General features: G+C 41.6%; 1 protein-coding gene and 1 long non-coding RNA gene across 21 annotated transcripts in view; one reads left to right on the forward strand and one right to left on the reverse strand.

The window, feature by feature from the left end:
* MAGI1 (membrane associated guanylate kinase, WW and PDZ domain containing 1) overlaps positions 1 to 15,012 on the reverse strand; it is a 604,195-nt gene extending 589,183 nt beyond the window's left edge. For 7 of the 20 annotated variants that reach the window (XM_036031533.1, XM_036031528.1, XM_036031530.1 and 4 more), the window contains exon 1: positions 14,061 to 15,007. In XM_036031533.1, the coding sequence (XP_035887426.1) occupies positions 14,061 to 14,373 (313 nt within the window). In that variant the 5' untranslated portion in view covers positions 14,374 to 15,007. Of the gene's footprint in view, positions 1 to 14,060 lie in introns of all 20 variants that reach the window. The other 13 variants (XM_036031535.1, XM_036031547.1, XM_028517869.2 and 10 more) reach the window with 5 other exon arrangements.
* A 995-nt stretch (positions 15,013 to 16,007) lies between these two features.
* LOC118501828 lies at positions 16,008 to 22,035 on the forward strand. Its single transcript, XR_004904491.1, has 3 exons — positions 16,008 to 16,124; positions 16,887 to 16,929; positions 21,798 to 22,035. It is a non-coding gene; the product is annotated as an uncharacterized LOC118501828 (long non-coding RNA).
* The last annotated feature ends 284 nt before the right edge of the window (positions 22,036 to 22,319 follow it).

The following is a 22,319-nucleotide window of genomic DNA, read 5'->3' on the forward strand; positions in this document are numbered from 1 at the left end:
AATACAAAATACACACACACACACACACACACACATCTATGTATTTCCAGTACATAGTCATATAAATGTCATCATCAGGATGCTATTTTTGCACTCTGTTTTAAGAGTCAGCAGACCAGAACCATAAGATAAAGTATTCCAAGAATTACAATCAGCTGTCAAAATATACCCTCTCCCCAGCTCCTCACAATTAAGGTGGAGGAGCTGTCACCAGGTGGGCCCCAAATAAACTTCCATGGACTAGACTGACAAACTAGACCACTTCTGGAACTTAACATCCACTCTGACGCACACTTACTGACCTTCACTGCAAGTTGGTGGCTCTCCTGAGCCCCGAGAATACAGACAAGGGTAGGAAATGTGATCACTGCTCTTAAAGAAAAGAAGTGTGAGAGATGTCAAATAAGAGAGACAAATACATAAACAAGAGGTTGCAAGTTTGTCTCCTGAGGAGCAAATATGGCTCCCAGATGTGTTTTGTTTGGTTCATCCATGCTTTTGAAATAACTTTGAACCAGCCTTTTGAAATTGGCGGTTAGTTTTTTTAGCAAATTCAAGTTCCTGGGTTCTCTTGAAAACTTGAAAAATCTGGCAACACTGGGCCAGTGTTCCCACATGACAGCAATAAGCTGAAGCTGAATGGCAACTGCTCCCTTTGAACAAAACATGACCTTCCAGTCCCCCACAGGCCCCACTGCTCCCTAATGTCTTTTAACATACCTACTCAGTATTTGAGTTTGTGATGACTATTATTAGGTAGAATCTGTTATAACTAAGATTAGTGAAGAAATACAAGACTCTCACAAACTCAAATTGGTGTGCTTTCTGAAGAGCACTATAATGTTAGGAATTTAAGTCTTAAAAAGATAAAATTCATGTGGGCCAAGAATTCTAGATATCTATCTGAAGAAAATCTCTAAAGAACTCACTAAAATATATATATAAGGATATTCATCAATGTTTGTGAAAAATAGGGAACTGAAAATAGCCTAGGTGTTCATCATTTAATATATAATATAGTAAATATAATGGTTTAATATATTATAATGCAACCAAAACATGGTTTAATATGTCATCATACAACCAAAAATTGATTCCACAGTCACTGTAATGATAAAGTAGCTATATAGGCAGTGAATAAAAAATATCCATGCTACACTGTTAGGCACAAAGAAAAATCCCACTTAAAAAAGCATATATTGTATGATCCAATTCTTATAAGAAAAAGACCCTGAAAAGTCTATCAAAAAACCATATCTAATATATGTTTGTGAGTGTTTTACATATGCGTGTGTTTGTGTGTGTATAAATAGTGTTAACACATTGTACTTCTCTGCAGTGGATGAGCAATGTGTATACACTTTTCTTTCATATTCTCATCTTTCTATATTGCACACGTTGTTTAAATGAGGGGACAAAATTAAATTTCACCAGAAAAAACATAACCTGTAGAAGCACAGACCAACTATGGGTAGTGATTGACAGCCACACAAGATCACAATACTATTTGAGTTTTTAAAAGATTAGAAACTGCCCTGGCCAATGTAATGTAGCTCAGTGGATTGAGTGCAGGCTGTGAACCAAAGAGTCGCCAGTTCAATTCCCAGTCAGGGCACATGCCTGGGTTGCAAGCCAATTCCCTAGTGTGAGCCACATGAGAGGTAACCACACACTGATGTTTCTCTCCCTCTCTTTCTCCCTCCATTCCCCTCTCTCTAAAAAAATAAATAAATTAAGTCTTAAAAAGTTTTAAAAAAAGGATTAGAAGCTATAATCTAGATGCCTCTGCTTTAATTTAAAAAAATAAAAACTCACATGTTCCAAAGTAAGTTCTTTTTTAACAACTTGATCTTGAGTTTTGAATTTTTAACCAAGTCACACAGACTTCAACAGCCTAATAGAGGAGGAAACAAATAGGCTTTCCATATCAGATGTAAATCATAAAGCTTGGCCAAGAATTCAGGTGGTAAAGTACTGACTCTATTTAAATCAAGCCAAAAAGTGATGCCTTCTGTGGCCACATTACATAAGCAATAGGTTCAATCACTGAACACATCTGGCCAGAATAAAGGCCCTCTGTGACCTTCAACACAATTAATTCAATATTTTCTATATAGTTCAAAATGCTACAACTGGCAGACAACCTCTTAAATCTTCACAGGAAAGTCAGACATATGGCTAAGTATATTTAATATGCCTTAAAAATAAGCCATGGATTTTCTAGCCTACAAGATCTTAGGCAAGAATTTTTTTTTTAATTTAAAAGTTATGCCTACTCGTTACCCTCAAAAGAATTCAATTCAACAAATAGTCATTGAGCTCCTACTGAGGACAGAGATGACAAGGAGCTCGAAAACAGGGATGATGGCTTCAAGAATTCAAGAAACTTATAATCCAGTACAGAAGAGTGGCAAGTCTGCAATTATATCCAAGACCCTACTGTGAGTTTTGAAATCAAATGTTTATGAGGGAAAAAGAGAGAGGAAGGAATCAGCAGGATTGTGAGGGAGATCAGGGAAAACAGAAGACGGTAAATGAGCAGAATTGCTTGAAAGTAGGTAGCAGCATGCTGTGTGTTCCGGCAGACAAATACTTCAGGAATCAATGTTGTACTTCTAACAGTCTTCGGTGGGGCCACCTGGCATGTTGTACTCATGCAACAACGAGACGGCCTCTAAGAAGTGCATCCACACTGACTGCAACAGTCAAAGGACATGGAGTCAACACATTTCTGACGTAGAAACTTACCAGAGAAAAATTCTGAAATGTCCTATACTAAATTACAGCAGGCTGAAGGTAGGAAGAAGAAATAAGGAGAGTTAATCAGTTAACAACCACGGGGCCAAAACCAACAGACTGCTCACATACTTGAATGTATATTAAAATGTTGAATCAACTTCCAGGCAGCTACTTCAGTTCTTATCTAACAGGATTAGCCGACCACCAGATGACACCACATCTTGCTTATGCATGAACTTCCCAGACTGTTGCCCACAACCAATCCAGAAGCAGCAAATACTTCATTACTATGCATCTGGCCCAGAACTTTCTCTGCTTCACCTTCTCTCACCCCAACACAAATTCTTTCAAAACAACTTATGTCTTCTTTCTCCAAACTCATTATAAAAGAACCCAGGATGGTGGACATGTTTGTCTTCTCCATCTGGACCTGCCGCTGGTGGTCTAGACTACATGCCCCAGGACCTGGTCCTTTTCCTGGACAAAACCAAGGATAAGAATTTTAGAACCAGGAATCTCACCTATGTCAGCTACCAGGGGGCCAGGATATATCACTGACCTCTCCAGCTAATTTTCTCATGGCTAAAATGAGACCGACCTCATCTACCCAAGTGAAACCCTAACTGGATGTCAATGACATGTTAGAAGATCGGGGGCAGGAGGGTGATTGGGGGACTGGATATAAAAGGTGAAGGGATTGAGAAGTACAGATTGGTGATTACAAAATAGGGATATATAAGGTACAGAATAGGAAACACAGTCAATAATATTTAAATAACTATGCATAGTTCCAGGTAGGTACTAGAAATATCGGGGGGAACATTTTGTAAAGTATATGATTGTCTAACCACTGAGCAGCACACCTAATACAAAATAATATTGAAGGTAAACCATAATTGAAAAAAAACTTCAACTGGAAAACAAAAATGTTTAGCCCTGGCTGGCATGGCTCTGTGGATTGAGTGCTGGCCTGTGAATCAAAGTGTCGCCAGTTCGATTCCCAGGCAGGGTACATGCCTGGGTTGTGGGCCATGTCCCCAGCAGAGGACACACAAGAAGCAACCACACACTGATGTTTCTCTCCCTCTCTTTCTCCCTCCCTTCCCCTCTCTCTAAAATAAATACATAGATAGATAGATAGGTAGATAGTAAATTTATTTATTTTTAAATTTTTAAATTAAAAAAGGAAGATCAACAAATAATAGTTTGATTATTAGTTTACGACTCCTAAATCAGATTTCCAGTCTTAACCATGAAGCTTTACCATAGAGCAGGTTTCTTAGCCTCAGCCTTATTGTCATTTGGGGCTAATTCTCTGGTGCGAGGCTGTATTGTGCACAGTAGCACGGTTAGCAGCATCCCTGGCCTCTACTCCCTAAATGCCAGTAGCACATCCCACCCTTGGTTGTTAACAACCAAAAATGTTTCCAGACATTGCTAAAAGTCCCCTGGGGGCAAAATTTCCCCTAGTGAGAACACTGCTTTAGAGCAACTCACTGATGAGTCTCTATCTCACAGATGAAAATTATCACAGCTATTAGTTACTATGAAGGTTATTTCAGCAAGCACTCCTTAGGTGCCAAGCAAAGGACTGTTTTGCACACATTTTCTCATTGAATCCTCACAACCATCCAATGAAGTAGACAGTATTCTCATTTTCAACGGAAAGAACTGAGGTCCTGGAAGGTTAATGTGTCCATGGTGACTCAGCTGGAAAATGGCAGAGCCTGAACTTGAACCCAGCCAGTCCAATCAATTCCAAACTCTTATAACACCAAGCTCCCCTGTCTCCCCAGCCATTCCTTAGACTCTGGGAACCTAGGTATGATGCCAGAAAGAACAAGGGACATTCTCACAGATCATCTAGGGGTTACTGCCCAAGACCCCCAGAAAATAGGGAGAGAACTTGTCCCTCCTTTATGCCTTACCTCAACCTCAGGCCTGATGACAATCATTAGAATCAACTGTCACCAGTGACAATGTGGGAGAAGTTCAGGCAACTCAGAACTCCACCTATGCTTGATGAGGAGTAGGGGTTTCCTTCTTACTTGACTGAACTACTCCAGCCTCGGCCTTTTAAAAAAAACAGCATCTGAATCATGTGGAAAAATGAGGGTTTTTTTCTACACTTGAAATGCTCTCCAGAGAACTGTGTACCACAATCTCCATCTCTTAAGAAATTCTTCTCTTCCAAATGCTTTCAGACAGGGAACATTCAAATAATAATGGAAGCCAACATTTACTGAGAACTCACTATGTGCTGGGCCCTGCACCAGGTGATTTACTTAAATCTCATGTTATTCTTCCATCAGCCCAAGGAAGTAGGTATCATTATTTTCCCTATTTTCAGAGGGAGAAATCCTTGTACAAAGAGGTGAGGACTCTCACTCTGGGTCACTGAGCTAATGAATGGAAAAGCCTGCCTTCTAACCTTGGCCAGCCTGACCCCAAAATCTGTGAATCTACAACACGTTGAGAAATTGATATTTGTGGATTACCTTACAGTCCTATTAACTGTACTGCAGTCCTTTTAACACTGTATGTTGCAATAATTTTGAAACATGGCTTATAATCAGGGCATAATTTCCGCTTAATTGCACCATCAAGCCACTGTCCATAAAGAGAGTTTCCAATCTTGTCTCATAATGGTCTGAAAGATTTGCCTTATTGTGGAAAACATAACTGCATCCCATTAAATGCACACCAAATGCCTCCATTGGCAGTAAAGACACCTTAGATGCAAGAATGTAATTCTCTTGCGTACTTTGTTCTCACAACACTGGAGATGAAAAGTCTATACACACAGCTGCTGACGGTCCCAGAAGAACCTCTCACAGTCCATTTAAGGTTGACAGAGTTTGCAAAGTCCCCTGACACTCAGCACATGGGGCCAGCAATGCTCACTGTCTTCAAGAATATTCAAGTCCTCATTGTCTATATTAATCAGCTAAGCTCTAGCTCCAGTCAGAGCCTGCAAATGCTAAACCCTTAGCAAGTTGAACATGATCCATCACGAATCACCTAAGTTGTCAGAGACTTTCAAATATTGGAAATTTTTAGAGGCAACTGAGCTCAGCAAAGATTTATTCTAGTTCTAAATTTGACAGTGGAAGTCAGGAAATAGTTGTACAACTACTATGCACTAGGCACTATTCTCGGTGTTGGGAGGTAGCAGGGAAGAGAATCAAACACATCCCTGCTCTCTCAGAGCTTGTTTTCGAAGGGACAGACAAAACAAGGAACTTACCTATTTTGAAATTATTTACAAATATACAGTAAAACAAAGCAGAGAAAGGGAACAGGGAATGACAAGTGACACTGGACTTACAGTTTTAAATAATGAGGTCAGAGGAGGCGTCACTGAGAAGGTGACATTTGAAAAGGACTTCAAGTTCATGAGGAAGCAAACCTTCGACATGTCTGAGTGGGGAAGAGCAGGCCATGGACAGGACAGAGAAGGAATGTCATGGGCCACATCATGGAGAGGAGGGGGCCCATTAGTCCCTGTAAGGAATTGGGCTTTCACTCTGAGATAGGGACTATAGAAATGACTAAAAATAATGGGTTATTCCGTTATTTAATTACTTAGCTATAGAAAGAAAAGATTTAATCATAGAAGACATTGTTTAAATTACATTTTCTAATTTTGCTACATGCCCCCAGAAAAGCTGACATCCAAAACACATTGGACCTCACCCAGGACACCTGACTATAAAGCAGAAGTCAACGTGACAGGCATGTCCTTGACATCATGGGGGTTTGGCTGTGGAAACACCATCACAAATTCACAAGAAATATTACATGAATGCAGACATCCATAAGATGCAGTATAGCGAAGCTCCAGTATTTACTAGGGATTTTTCAAGGTTATGGATCTCACATAATAGCTGCATGAAGACAGACAAGAACACAGTAACCTACTTTTTTAGAATGTGAATGTCAGCTCTTAACAAATTTGACAGCCTTTATTCTCAGTGTATACAAAATCAGTATATCCTGTTACACATATATACAAACTCAAGGAAGAGACCACTAACATCACAGATGGGTGTTTTGCATTAAATAACCATCGTTTATAAAGCAACATCCTTCGCATAAACCCTTGTGGTAAGGAGATGTCAGAATGTTTTTGCTTATAAACCACTTAATTCCCCTTGGTGGATATCATCAATTCTGCCATCTAAAACTAGCTGGGGAACAAATGCCAACAAATGCAGTGAACCAACTGCATGCCATTGCATCATAAAGTCAAGTTAATCTATTTTTAAGTAACACAGCCATTGGCCAAGGGTGGCCCCTGGAAACAACGCACAAGTTGGGATGTCTGTCCTTGCATTATTTTTTGTAAAAGCTGTGGAATGTTTCAAAGTATAACCCAAAAATATCCTTCAGAGAGTGGTCTTTTGGCACCAAGAACAAAAACCGATTGATTTTTGAAAGTTTAAGTTAAAAAAAAAAAGACAAACAAAGCAATTTAAGAGCAGGAAGGGAAAAAAATCAGACTTTCTGTACCAAAGATCTGATTTGCTCTTGGTTGGGAAAACTGTACAGAGAGACAGCGATACAAGGAAACAAAGGTACAGTGTCATTCTTATGGATCTTAACATAGAACCAATCCCACATCACCAGGAAATAGAAAAACCCCTCATCATCCTGCCTGCTGGACATCTGAATTTTCACTTCGTAAAGTCCAGTAAGAGTCAACACAGAAATACTTAAATGTAATTCATTAAGCCTATCAGTCATTTATTTATTTATAGCGCAGTCTAAATTATTAGACACAGGAAACCAGCTAAATGGAAGATCTGGTGATGAGAAAATTAACATACTGTGTTCCTAAATGAGAAGAAATAAAAGATAAATAGGGAGAAAAATAGGAAATATGTTGTAGATGGTCTAGCCTACACGTACTTACCTAAGAAGCAACACTGGAAAATTCATTCACGCAACCAAGAAATTTTAGTGAGCAACTATGATTTGATGGGTACGATTTTGGCAATGGGAAATAGAGGGGTGAACAAGCGAGTAAAGCTACTTGTTGTCATGGACCTTACATTCCAATGGGAGGGGAGACAGACAATAGAGAAGAAACAGAAGACACTGTGAAATTTTGGCAAGGCTATAAAGACACAAACAGGAAGAGGAATGGCACGGGGTTCCAGGAGCTGTCTTCCAAGGGGTCAGTAGAATGCTGACTCTCACAGAACTGATTACTCTCAGCTCTTCCCAACTCAGTGATGCCACAGAGCAGGGCCTCCCCTTTACCAGAGCTGGCTGGTAGGCATTTAGCAGCACAGCTCAGGAGAAGGAGCTCAATGAGGGTCTCTCTGAAGGGACACCAGGAGAGGAGTCAATCTTCTGACACTCTGGAGGGAAGAAAAAGCAAGCCCAGAGACACTGAAGCAGAATTTGTGGGAAACCAAGAAAGACAAAGCATTGTGTTTTAAGATAAGAACAGAATTTTGTTATAGAACTATTATAATATATTCCAATGAGTCAAAATAAACATATAACATCAAAACAAAACAAAAAAAAAGCACAAAGAACTATATTCATTTGTGTGTGGTCATAATTCCCTCATTATGGCGAGGGAAGGGCCAGGTGGTGGTGTTGTGGTTTTCAAATTGTATCTTATTTATTTTCTCCATTCTGTCTCAGAAAAAAGTAGAGAGACCATTTTTGTTCCTGGGTAATTTGCAAAACCACAAAATTCACCTATAAAAATATGTAAGCATGACCTATAATATTACCAGTTTGGGAAACTACAATCACACTATCTTAAACTTCTCAAGTCTGAGTTATTCATGGAATTGTTGCATTTTGAATGCAAAAGACAAGAAGGAGCAAACCCACTTCTTTCTGGCAAGAAGAAACTTAGGCCCAAAGAAGGTGCCTTGCCAGAGTTACAGTGCTAGCTGGCGAACCTGGAAGCCAGGTCATCTGCCTCAGATGATGTCATTTTCTCACTGTCAGTCTGTCACTCTAGAACAATAGTACTCAAAATTGAGCATACATCAGAATCACCCAAGGGCTCATTTAAAACACCCCAGAGGCTGCACCCCCATGAGCTTCAGAATCAGTGAGGATGTGGTGAGGCCAGGAAATGTGTACGTCTAACCAGTTCCCAGATGATATTGGGTTGGTCAAAAAGTCCATTACATTTTTTCCATACGATGGCTCTAGTAGTGCTCAGTTGTAACTTCCTTTGAAACAATTTTGATTGATTATTGTGACAGCTGTCATATCAGTATGCATTTTTTAAAATAAACTTATCAAAACTGGTGAATTTTTGTGCAGCCATTTTACTATTGAAGATGGAAGAAAATATGCAACATTTTTGGTGTATTATGATTTAGTATTTCAAGAAAGGGAAAAAACACAACTGAAATGCAAAAAAAAAAAGATTTGTGCAGTATAGGGAGAAGGTGCTGTGACTGATCAAACATGTCAAAAGTGATTTGCAAAGTTTCTTGGTTCTACTGACATTTCGGCCAAATAATTCTTTGCTATGGGGCTCTCTTATGCATTGGAAGACGCTTAGCAGCACCCCTGCCCCCTACCCACTGGAGGCCAATAGCAGGAGATAGCCGACATACTCAAAATATCCAAATCAATAAAGTTATTGGTGAAAATGAAAAATTTGTCTTTTATTTTACAGAAAAATCTAAACAGACTTTTTGCCCAACCCAATAACAATGCAATTGGTCTGGGGACCGTACTTTGAGACCCACTGACCCAGTAATTTAGGAGTATGGGTGTTTGAAATCCAACACAGCTGAGTTCCAGCTCTAGTTCTGCCACTTGTATGACCCATGAAAAAGCCACCCAAACTCTCTGGACCTTAGTTTCCAACATCTAAGTTATGAGGAAAAAAGAACCAAATACCCCTCCAGCATCAGCTTAGCCAAGGACCTGGCACATTCTAAAGCAAGTGCTTAGTAAAAACTAGCTACATCCTATAGCAATGTTTCCTTAGTTTTTTTCTTTTTCCACATACACTAGAATGGCTAAAATTCAAAAAACATCAGACAAGATCAAAGATTAGCAAAGATGTGAAGCAAACAGAACATTTATAGCAGCTTTATTCATCTAGCTATTATTCAACAGCCAAAATATGATAAACGGTCCAAATGTCCATTTGTTTATGAGCAAAAACATAAACAAACTGCCCTGACTGGTATGGCTCAGTGGGTTGGATGCCATCCTGCAAACCAGAAGGTCATTGGTCAGAGCACATGCTTGGATTGCAGGCCATGTGACCTGACAGAGAAAACCAATCCATGTTTCCTTTACATATCAATGTTTCCCTTCCTCTCTCTCTAAACAATAAATAAATAAAAATCTTTAAACACACACACACATACACACACCCCTGACTGGTGTGGTTCAGTGGGTTGGGCATCATCCCACAAACTGAAAAGTCCCCAGTTAGACTCTGGGTCAGAGTATATGCCTGGGTTGTGGGCTGGGACCTTGGTTATGAGTGTGAAGAGCAACAGATCAATATTTCTTTCACACGTCAATGTTCCTCTCCCACTCTCAATAAATAAATAAAGTCTGTAAAATATATATATATATATATATATATATATATATATACATATACAAATTGGTATGCATATATAAGGGAATACTACTCGATAATAAAAAAGAACAATGATGCACACAATATGAAATCTCCAAAAATATTTTGCTGAGTGAAAAAAGCCAGACACAAAGAGTACATGCACACTACATTATTTCATTTGCATGACTTTCAATAATGAATGAAAGTAATTCATAAGTGGGGAATATATGTTGATGGAAGGAAATGTGACTTGGGGTGGTGGACACACAATACAATATACAGATGATGTATTATAGAATTGTTTCTCTGAAACCTATATAATTTTTTTAAAATTTTTATTTACTTTTAGAGAGAAGGGGAAGAGAGGGACAGAAACATCGATGTGATGTTGCCTTTCACAGGCCCTTAACTGGGGACCTGATCCACAACCAAGGCATGTGCTCGGATCAGGAATCCAACCAGCGACCCTTCTGTTCACAGGCTGGCTCTTGATCTGCTGAGCCACACCAGCCAGGGCCAAAACCTATACAATTTTATTAACAAAGGCCACCCCCAATAAATTCAATTTAAAAAAATAAAAAATAATATCAAAAACAAGTAACTGATGGTGGAAGAAATCAAACAGCCTTTTCCTCTCGAGGACGTGGGGGGAACTGACTGGAGAAGAACATGAGGGAAATTTCTGGGGTTCTATATCCTAACCTGGGTGAGTGTAACATGAGCATATAAATGGGCAAAATTCAGCAAATCATATACTTAAGATTGTGCATTTACCATAAGTAAATATATAAAGTATACATGTATGCTTTATTATATGTAAAATAACATTTATATAGCATATACACATACACACACATATATATAAATTTTTGTAGGTACTTTGTGACAAAAGCCTATCTTCTCCCTTTAAAATGAATCAACTCCAACCTGGTGGATCCATTTAGCTTGATTCCTTCACAATCCAATCATGCTTCATGTAATACCATTTCCTATAGACTATTTTGGTGTGTGCATCATTCCAGAGGCCTGTCATTACATAGAAACAGCAGAATTTTCTCCCAGAAGAAGACCATGACATTTCAATACAGATAGCACCCACAGTGACCCATGTCCCTGGGAGTAGCTAGCTCAGGAGGCAGACAACACCAAAGTAACATTTTCTTTTACTATGTACCAAGTAAGAGTCTATCTAACACAATTAAAACACAGTAATGACACAGTAAGAGCTATTCTGTCATAATTTAAATTATATTGTCAATGTAAAAGAGGGAACAGAAGACCAGTGAAATGCTTTCTAGTGCCATGTTTCTGTAATGAAAATGTTAAAGAGCTAACTATGCCCATGTAATTATCATGTGAAATAGTAGCTTTCATTTTGTAGTGGATTCCAGGCCGTTGGAGTGTCTCCATCCACATCTTTATTCTATCCCACTACAAACAGGTCAAGTTGATTTACACATACACACCTGATGTGAACACTCCTGTGCAGCACAAAGATTCTGAGGAAGGGAAATAACATAACACTTGGAGACACTACCATTTCCTTCTGGCCCAGAGATGTCTGACTCCAAAAGCACTTGATTATCTGACCAACGCTTCCTAAGTTCATTGACAAGGCAGCCCTTGGTCAATGCCTCTCAGATCTTTGATAACTGGTGGAAGAGGCTCAGCACATGCAGCATCTTGATGTGGAACACCAGCTCCCACACAAAACCCAATGGACACCTGGAGTCCCCCACTAGATGGTACCCCTGGCTGGCCTTCCTCCAGCCCTTTCTCCAGAAATGGCTCTGAACTGAGACCTATAGCTGCTCTCATCAAATGATTTTACAAAGTATTTCCTCTACAGTTCCAACAAGAAACTCATAAGCCAGGTTTCTAACACTGAAAGCTAGACTTAAATAAATAACTGCTCAAATTCAATTTAAATATAACAATAACAGCTAATTTTTACTGAGCACTTACTACGTGCCAGGCACTGTTCTGCATACTTTCCACTTAGTAGTTTATGAAACAACCTCAAGAAAGCCAGTTTACAGCTGGCTATGAGGACACAATCTCCAGTGAGGCAAGGGACTGGCCCTTAAGCAAAGTCTGGGGAGATAACCAATGAATGAAGCACTCTTTCCTTTGGTGAACTTACTACCTTGTATGCAATTGAGACAAGAAGACATCTAACTCACAGTTTAGAATAAAGAAAAACTACAAGATACACATTTATGGGACCCCAGAGAAAGAAGGATTTGTTCACCCTGGCTGGCTGCTCTAGGGCTCCTTCTTAAAGGAGGTGTCCAAGTGGAAACTGAGGACATAAATGGAAGGAGCTTTCCGTAGCTAAGTGTCAGCCCCTCAGCTCCCAAAGCTAAAAAGCCAGGTCTACTCCACCTGGTCTCCTCTGTCACCTGGAACAGGCCAGTTTCCAAGGCAGAACCAGCCAGCCCTTTTTCCCTTAGACATGTTCCTCCAGCTGCTGTTGCCCCTGCAGACCAGGCACACATGGGAACTTTTCACCACATTCTGCCACCTCCGCCAGAGCTTTTAAGGAGAGGAACTGCGTCATGGCACTGGATAGTACTAGGCAGGCCTTTACTGCTGATACAGGGTCAACCTCCTGCCTGCACCGACTGAAATGTAAAGGACTCCCCATGACCCACAGCCATCAAAGAGGCAATCATTCCTCTACACACTTGAGAGGAATTTGCTTCCACTCCCTCCTCACAAGTCACCCCCTCCCCTCCCCAAAGGTCAGCTTCCCACCTTTTCCTCCTCAGTGCTTAAGGCTGTGCAGCAGGGCTCAAACCCTCAGTTCGGTATCTGTGTGATGTCAGACAAGTAACCTAACCACTGTCAGTCCCAGTTTCTTTATCTGGAATATGGGATTTATAAGAACAACTCGCCCTCAGGATTCTTGTGACTCAGAACAAGATAATGCAAGAAACGACTTTTACAGTCTAGTATGCAGTAAGTTAACAATAAATAGTGATTACCCTTATCACCATCATTGATGGTGACGACGGCGATTGGTGCCTATAGTAGTGGCAGCATCGACTGGGGCTTGGTTCGAGCTAAGTAAGAAATACCCCTCCTCTCCCTCCCCCAGTCCACCGCCCCCCCCCCCCCCCCCCCCCGCCCCGTGCCTTGGTGCTGAACAGTACGGAGGAGACACATGCGTCATCCAGCTGTGGGGTGAGTGCAGTATCTTCAGGAGGCTGGCTCAGGAACATCCGGTACCCCGACCCACCTGGAGGGTTGCAGGGTAAAAACGATTTTCTAATGGAGGAGGTACAACAATCATAGATCCTCTCCTCGTGCATACCCATTCTCTAGGTATGGACACAGACAATTGGCAAAAGAACGCAGCACTGCGCCTGCTGCAGCGCTCCCCCCGGCCAAAGGGGCCAGGAGAGCCTCCACTCTGCCCCAGCCTCAGTTCCCCAACTCTCCTCCAGGCGCAGGCGTAGCTGCGCTACACTTGGTGGCTGAGATAACAGGTTGGCAAAACGGCCGAGGAAAAGTGCCCCGGCTCCCCAGCACAAATCCAACCCCTTCTTCCCAACACAGGTGGGCAAACTACCAGCAACCTCTCCACAACTTTGTGTATTTAACCTACCATCGGGTGAGCAGCCTCAATTTCCCCCCTAAGCTGCGCTCAGAGGAGCGAAGAGGGAAATCGAAATGGGGGTTGGGAGGAGGGAGATACTCTGCAGGCCGCTCCCCTTTTCTGGAAGCAAACCTGAGGTGCGTCCCGTCCTACCTTGTCTGACGGCTTTGAAGGTGACGGACTCCTTGCAGCTGTCGATGACTCCCAGCACGTCATAGCGGGGCAAGCCGGAGACCCGGATCCCCTGCACTTCCAGAATCAGCTCCCCCTCGCCCAGCCGGGGGCCCTCGCCGCTGCCTGGAAGCCCTGCCGCCTCGGCCACTGCTACCGCTCCGACATACAGAAACTCCCCATTCTCCGCGCCCCCCAGCACCGTTACCCCCAGCTCGCCCTGAGGTCCCAGCTTCACGGTGCATTCGTGAACCTTACTAGTCCAGTGGTTCTTCTTCTGGATCACTTTCGACATGACGAGTTATATCCCTCCTCCCCCCCCCCACAAAAAAAATAATAAAATGAGAGACAGGTGTCCCCCAACAGCGCAGCCCCCAAACCCCCGCTGGTTCATGGGAGAGACATCTTCCTCCAAATAACGCAAAGAGAGAGAGAAACTTGGCAGCCTTTCTCCCCTGCACACGCTCGCGCACTCAAGCCATCATAAAACAAACTTTCTGGGCTTCCTCGCGAGCCCTGCACCGGCGCCCGCGAGCTTTGTTTGCATTCCGGTGCTTCTCGGTCCACGTTCTGGCGCCGGATCGTGCTCCTCGGGACCAGAGTCCACTCTGCGCCGTTTGTGTTATATTTTTTTCCTTCCTTCTTTTCTTTCTTGCCTCTTAAAAATGCAAAGGCTCCTCTTTACCTCCAGCTTGGCTCTCCTGTCCTTGCTGGCGCGCTGTTCCCGAGGGTGAGGGAAGCCCTTCCAGTTAGTTGCTGGGAGCCCTGGAGACGCTGTTGCGGGTGGGGGTGGGGGTGGGGGACAGGAGGGAAGTGCCTGCGGCCCCTTTAAGCAGATACAAAGGCTGGGCTTGTTTTGTTACAATTCATTCTATTCCGCGCCGCTGAGCGCAGCGGCCAGCCGGAGGAGACGCGCGCGCATGCGCCCCGCGATAGCTTGCCGGCCTGCCCGCCCGCCCCACCCCTTCTTCCCAAAGAGCTAGATTCCAATGAGCTTCCCTTTGGGTCCTAAAACCGACCCTCCACAAGAAGGCTAGTTACCTTCTCTCACACACCCCGCTTATTCCTCCCTTTCTTTCAGTGCCCTGGACGCAGCAAGTCCCTTTGGAGCTAGGAAGACGAGCACGTGTTTTACTCCAGCTATTTGCAACTTTTGAAACAGGTTAATCTGGCTTTGGCATTTTAAAACCATTTCAAACAGGTGGGGGTTGGGGGAGGTTTACACCTCACCCTCACCCTCGCTCACTGTCCCGGGCCTAAGCCTCCTAATCGCCTTCGACCAGTGGGCTGGCCCTGCTCGTCCGTCGCCCCGCCCCCACACACACACACCCCACGCCCCCCGCCACATTTCCCTCCAATACCCCTGTGCCCTACTTGGAGGCCAGCGTCTGCTCGTGCCGATGCAGCGCAGGAGGGTTCGGGTCCTGAAGTTGGGTCTTGCCCGTGTCGACGGCTAGAGGAAGTGGGGGTTGCGGGGGTCCTCTGGAACCGCGTCGCACAATACCACACACAGATATCCGCACCCTTAAACTCTGGGGCCAACTTTTTAAGACAGAGGGAAAACTATAGGCGAGGGTAATAAGCCAGATGGTGATAGTGGGTTGGGGGCTTTTTAAATGCCCTTCCAGAAAAGACTTCTGAAGTCAGTCATCTCTAACCCCAAGTTAAGTTTCTGGCTGACTCTGAAAGGCTGCGGACCCGCTCCAGGGCCAGGAGATAAAGATCACCCCCGGGCTTGGGATCTGCACCCACGTCCTGGCTCCCGCGGGGGCGTTGGCGCATCAGCCACCTCTTGAAATTTGCAGCCCCGGGGTGGGTACCGCCTTGGGGCGGTGGGGAGGTGGGGAGGGGTACAGTGAGAGTCTGTCCAGAGCTGGGGAGTTGCCGACAAAGAATACCCTGCCCCCGAAATATTCGGGGAGACCCGAATACTCCCCAAATCGTCCTGGGCGGTACATTTTCCCAAGCAAAATTTTTCCTCAGTGATTTGTAAGTTGTTTATTTATGTTTGGTAACAGGAGAGAGTCCAAGTGCTCAATAAAGGAGGTGAGTGGAATGGACTCTCAGAAGGGTGGGATGCTGCAGCAGCCGGGGTTGAGATCTGGGTTTAGGTTCTCACTGGTCCAATCTCTCTGTGTCCTTGAGGGAGCTCCTTAACCCCGGGAGCCTTCGTTTCTTACGTTAGGTGAGCATAACAAAACCTCACATGGTTTCTAGTAGTACACATGCGCGAACATTTGTAAAGTGCCCAGCATGTAAAGTGAATACTTTTTAAGTGGTATATAATAAAAACTGATACTATTAGTAGTAGTATCACAATATATGGAAAGTGAATTGGGAAATCACTTGGGGTTTCAAATTAGATGGTGATGATAATTCTTCCTCTCCTTTCTAAAGCTTAAATTAGTATTTAGAAATACATTTAAATATTTTTAAAGCACTGGTTGGAGGGTACTACCTAAGCTAATCAATAGAAGGGAAAACTGTTGATGTTTCTCTCAAGATATCCAGAACTGAAAATTCCCTTCCTTCGTAGTATTTGTCAAAGGAGGAACTGGCCAGTTTTTCTTGGCTCTTCTTGGTCAGGAAAATATCATTTCCATCCTCTTCTCAGAAGCAATCAGTTTATCTCACACCTGACTGGATCAAAATGAGTGGGAGCTTCAAAATATTCCTTCCCAAGCCCAAACAACCATCCAGCCCATCAGAAACTGAGGACTTTTAACGTTCCCCTTACGTGGTGCTGATACACAACATTGAGGACCACAGATCTAGCATTTTGATTGCTGAATGTTATTTACATCACAGACGCTTTGGGAGAATAAACCTGTTGCACATCTTCCTCTAGAGTGTAAGTTCCAGGAGGGCAGGGAATATTGGCAATCTGGTTTATTGATATATTCCTATTTCCTGGAACTGTGTTTGGTACCTAGTTAATGAACAATTTTGTTGAATCAAACCCCCCACAAAAAAAGCACATTTTTGCATACCACCTGAGAGTGCAGTCATAGATTCCTCTACAAATCACTAGTAAACTTGAAAGCTTACTTCTCCACCACTCCATATTCTAGTAGCCTGATTGCTTGCCAAGGAATCCCCCACCTGCCTAGAACTGGTGGTCTCCTCTCTCTTTCCCCAGTATACTCTTGCTCCCACCAGCAGGAGTCCAAAGGATGGGCGAGACCAAGTGTTCTGTGATTCCTCCCACTGCACAACATCATCTTCCCTCTCTAGGACTGCAGCTGTCCTGTAGCTGAAAAGGAGAAAGAACTTGGTATTTGTCAGAGTTCAGATTTTAGATGTGGAATAACCCCAAGAAGGAATATCTGAGGGTACAAGGGCAGGACAGAGAGATGCACAGAGAGATACACAGAGAGACATATTAGAATCCAAGAACATAAGTATGTTGATGTTCCAAAGCAGCTAAGACTGCCAGTGTTCAGATACTAAGTTTTTGAAAACTCCCCTCCTCTGACCTTTTCTGTCTACTCTGTTTCACCTGGTCTATTTCCTGTGTCCCATTATCCAAAGCAACTTCAGGGCAGAAATATATGTCCACTTCAACCTTTCAATTCTTAGCACCTAAACCCATGCTTTGTGTGGAGTGTGCACCATACATATTTGCTGAATGAATACATGAGGACATAGATGAAGAGTGACATTAAACTTCAGAATATGTGGCCTTTGATACAAAGCCTAGTTAGATTTGGTGGCTAGATCCAAAGGTATTTACAGATTGTTTTCTTGAAAGAACTTACAGTTATCTCATTTTTAAGTAGATTGTTCTTGGAAAGATGTGAAGTGGGATCCTAGTGCTCTGGCTTCTCTCACTTAGTCTATGACTTGGGTAATACATTCCAATGGGGAAAATAATGCCATAAAATACCAAACTTTGAAGCTTACCATGTGTGCCAGGGTAGTTATGTGCATTATTTCATTTAATCATCACAACAACTGTGTAAAGTAGGTATGACCTTGATCTTACATGAATGACCTTGATTTTACAATTGAGGAAAGTGAAGCTAGGGAAATAAAAAAACTTGCCCAAGAGCTTGGAAGTAACAAAGCTAGGACATCAACCCAGAGGCATGACCCAAAACCTGTGCCCAGAACACTGTACTATGAGAGTGTTGGATGTGGCCTGCTGCCATGTAGCATATTTGACTAATAGTATTTTTTTGATTTTTGAATCTGTCACAGTGTGGGCACATTAAGTTTCTTTCCTATCTCTTCCCTTTAATGTGAATGAATATAGTGTTCCACTCAGGAATCCAATCTCCTGTTCCCCACCTGTGGGCTCTGAAGATTGAATAATTTACTGGAATGTAAGTGGGATTAATTTACAAACATTTCTAAAGTGTTTGGAGATCTATAGGATGTGCTACTGGTGATGTGCTAAACATTCTTATACTCATGACATTAGCATTTCAACAATGAACTTTCAATAAGCATGGTAGATTGAGATAAGAACTAAACCATAACTCTACACATAAAACCTTATTTTCATATAGCCAGTTTCACTAAGGGGAAGAGAAAAACCCATGAATATAAACTGTGCATTTCTTCTCTTTTTCCCAAATATGTTTCTTCTCAAAGTTCTCCATTTGTGATTAAAGAAATTTATATTTGCAGTCTTAAGTAGTGGTTTTACCTCATTTTTCTGAAAATGTGAGTATGGAAAATAAGTTGGTGAGCTGTGAGGCAAAGAAGAACACATAAATTGGTTATCATTTAATGATTTTTCTGGAAAATGCCATTAAAAGGTATATATTATAGATATCAATGAAAGTATGTTGTATGGTAACTAACTCCAAACTGGTGATTTAGAAAAAGAGGAGCCTGATGTCATTAGTTCAGATAGAAGGTAAACGACAGGCAGTGAGGGCATTTTTATGATTCACTTGGTAACTTGTTCTGTACCTCACAAGAGGCAGATGGGTAGTTTTCTCTGACCACAGTATTTCTTTCTCCTTTTAGTACTTTCAGCTAGGCAAGAATAAATAAAATCTTAATTCTTATGACCTTCCTAGACAATACATGTACGCTATTATTTTAATACTCCAGAGAAGGAACTCCAGGAAGAGAATTTAATCTTGACTTATGTTCTGTTTCACTTCCATGGGAGAAATGAATATTGGTAACTAGAAGATTTGAAATTTTAGAAACCCAAGAATTTATTATGAGAATCTCTCCTAAAATTTCCCAAATGATTAAGCTGCATAAAATACTATGTATTCCACCCTGGCCTGGTAGCTCAGTTGGTTGGAGGACTGTCTAGATGCACCAGGGTTGCAGTCAATTCCAGGCCAGGCACATAAAGAGTCAATCAGTGAGTGCATGGATGCCTGTATCGATGGATCCATACTTCTCTCTCTCTCTCTAACTCAATCAATAAAAAATAAAAAACCTTCAGGGGAAAAGGGGAAGCAGGAACAAGTATACTTGCAGGAACAAGTATAAAGGACACATGGACAAAAACTAGGGGTGGGTGGAAATAGGAAGGAGATGGGGAGGGATGGGGGGGTGGGCTGAGATGGGAGTAAAGGACAGAAAACTGTACTTGAACAATGATTAAAATAAAATTTAAATTTTTTTTAAAAAGTTAAAGCAAAAAAAAAACAACAAAACCTATATATCCCATATTAGTTATACTGCGTAATTCTACTGAAAATGTATTTGTTAATCTTGTTAATTTTCTTGAGAATGGGACATTTGTTTTTTCTTGATCATAGACTTTTGTATCCCTTTTATTCCATTTCTCACCAACTCTATGACAATATAGTTATTTGAACATGATAGGTGCTTAAAGAATACAGGATTTTCGCCCTGGCTGGTGTAGCTTGGTGGATTGAGCATAGGCTGCAAATTAAAGGGTCAATGGTTCAATTCCCAGTCAGGGCACATGCCTAGGTTTCAGGCCAGGTCCCCAGTGGGAGCCATGTGAGAGGAAATCACACATTGATGTTTCTGTCCCTCTCTTCTCCTTCCCTCCCCCCTCTCTAAAAATAAATAAATAAATAAAATTTAAAAAAGAATGTAGGATTTTATTTTTGAAAGTATCTCTCTTCTTCCTTATTGTATATCTTGAACAATTTATTGCACCAAAACAGAACCGAATGAATTCACACTGAAACCAAGGGTGGAATAAGCATATTTTTTTAAAAAAAAAAACCCTACTGATATATTTTTAAAATATTTTCTTAACTTTCTCATGTTTTTAAAAAATATTTTATTTATTTATTTTTAGAGTTGGGAAGGGAGGGAGAGAGAGAGAAACATCAATGTGTGGTTGCCTCTCATGTGGCCCCCACTGGGGACCTGTCCCGCAACCCAAGCATGTGCCCTGACTGGGAATCGAACCTGCAATGCTTTGGTTCCCAGCCCGTGCTCAATCCACTGAGCTACACCAGCCAGGACTAAAAAACCCTACTGATATGTTTTTGTCAAACAATTTTAAAATGGGTAAATAAAAGGCAGCATTAAATCAAGATATTAGAAATTCTATTAGCTAGAAATATCTACTTTTTACATCTGGTTATATCCTGATATATACTTTTTACATCCTGGACTTTGGCCAAAACAAACACACACACAGATCTCTCTCTCTCTCTCTCTATCTCTCTACACACACACACACACACCTTTTGAGATTTATAGCTAATATATGGAATGAAATCATGCTTTTCATTTCCCAATATATTATCAGTTTTCCTATTTGTAAATATAAACCTATATTTATCATTTTCTATGGCTCAACAATATTCCATTCTTTGAATATTTCAAAGTGTGTTTAACCAATGTGCTAGTAATGATCATTTAGGATTCTAAATGGGGCTAAAGTAATTATTTGTATTAGGATGTTTTGGTTACCAGTGACAGAACCCCAGCTGAACCAGCTTAAGCAAAAAAGGAAATGTATTACCCTGTATGACTGGCAACATTAGAAGTGAAACTAGTTTTCAGCATGGCTCTGCCCTCTGCTCTCTAACTCTTGTCTCTGCTTTGCCCTGTCACTCTCATCCGCTCTTACTACATCCAGATTGGCCTTCTCCAGGCAACTGGAATAGATAGCCACAAGCAGCTTGCATCATCCAGATTTAACAATGTCAGAAGAAAGAAGATTGTCACTAACAGAAAAAAGCAATAAAGAAATCTCAGTTTATATTACAGCTTTCGGTTTTAATTGTTGAGGGTAGAGGTACAATCTGCCTACTTTTCAGTGGCTTTGACAGTAAACACATGTCACAAACAAGCTGCCTGATCAAGCCTGGCAGAGTATGTGTAGACTTGGGAGACTCAGGGAAACCCCAGCAAGGTGGGTCCTCTGTAGGCTCTTATCATCGTCACCTTTCCTATAGTTAAAGAATTCCAGGAATTCTAATGTAGTGACAGTTTGAGTTCAATCAAAGCTGCAGTGGTTGGGCCACATTTTGGTAGATATGTTGAAGATATGCTGAGGCTGGCAACTGTTCAGGTTCAAACCCTTTACAAAGGGGGCCAGTCAAGTGTTTTACTTGTTTAACACAGATGCTGTGTTAAATTACATAAGACTGATTTCAAATGTTTGGAAATGAATTTTAGTTTCTCTGAGGATATACCAAAAAAGAAAATTAGATATTCTAAGATGGCACATGACAGTGATATTCATTTATTCAACATATTATTTTCATTCATTCAACTAATGTTGATTAAATTCTTAATTTCACCAGTTCCTACTAGATATTGATAGTTCAAGACTAAAGGACACACTTTTTTTTCTGGAGGCAGTTTACCTCCTAATTGGATACTCAGACAAGAAAACAATTGTGTTTGGTAAGTTCAATGACAGGGAGCCTGGGGTGATCCTGCAGGGTATCTCATTAGGGAGGATTGTAATGTGCAAACATGGCTTCAGAAATTAAAGGTACCATTATTAAGAGAAAATCTTGCCTGCTCCCACTCTAATTTATTTTAATAGTATTTTAAGAAGTTGGGGAGAGCTGGGGGGTAGGCTGGGATGGAGGTAAAAGGGAGAAAACTGTACTTGAACAACAATTAAAATAAAATATTTTTTTTTTTAAAAAAAGTGAAAGACACCTGGCTGGCGTAGCTCAGTGGATTGAGCTCCAGCTGTGAACCAAAGTGTCGCAGGTTCGATTCCCAGTCAGGGTACATGCCTGGGTTGCAGGCCATGACCCCCAGCAACTGCACATCGATGTTTCTCTCTCTCTCTATCTCCCTCCCTTCCCTCTCTAAAAATAA

This window comes from Phyllostomus discolor, chromosome 7 (assembly GCF_004126475.2).
Source record: "Phyllostomus discolor isolate MPI-MPIP mPhyDis1 chromosome 7, mPhyDis1.pri.v3, whole genome shotgun sequence".
Taxonomy (NCBI): Eukaryota; Metazoa; Chordata; class Mammalia; order Chiroptera; family Phyllostomidae; genus Phyllostomus; species Phyllostomus discolor.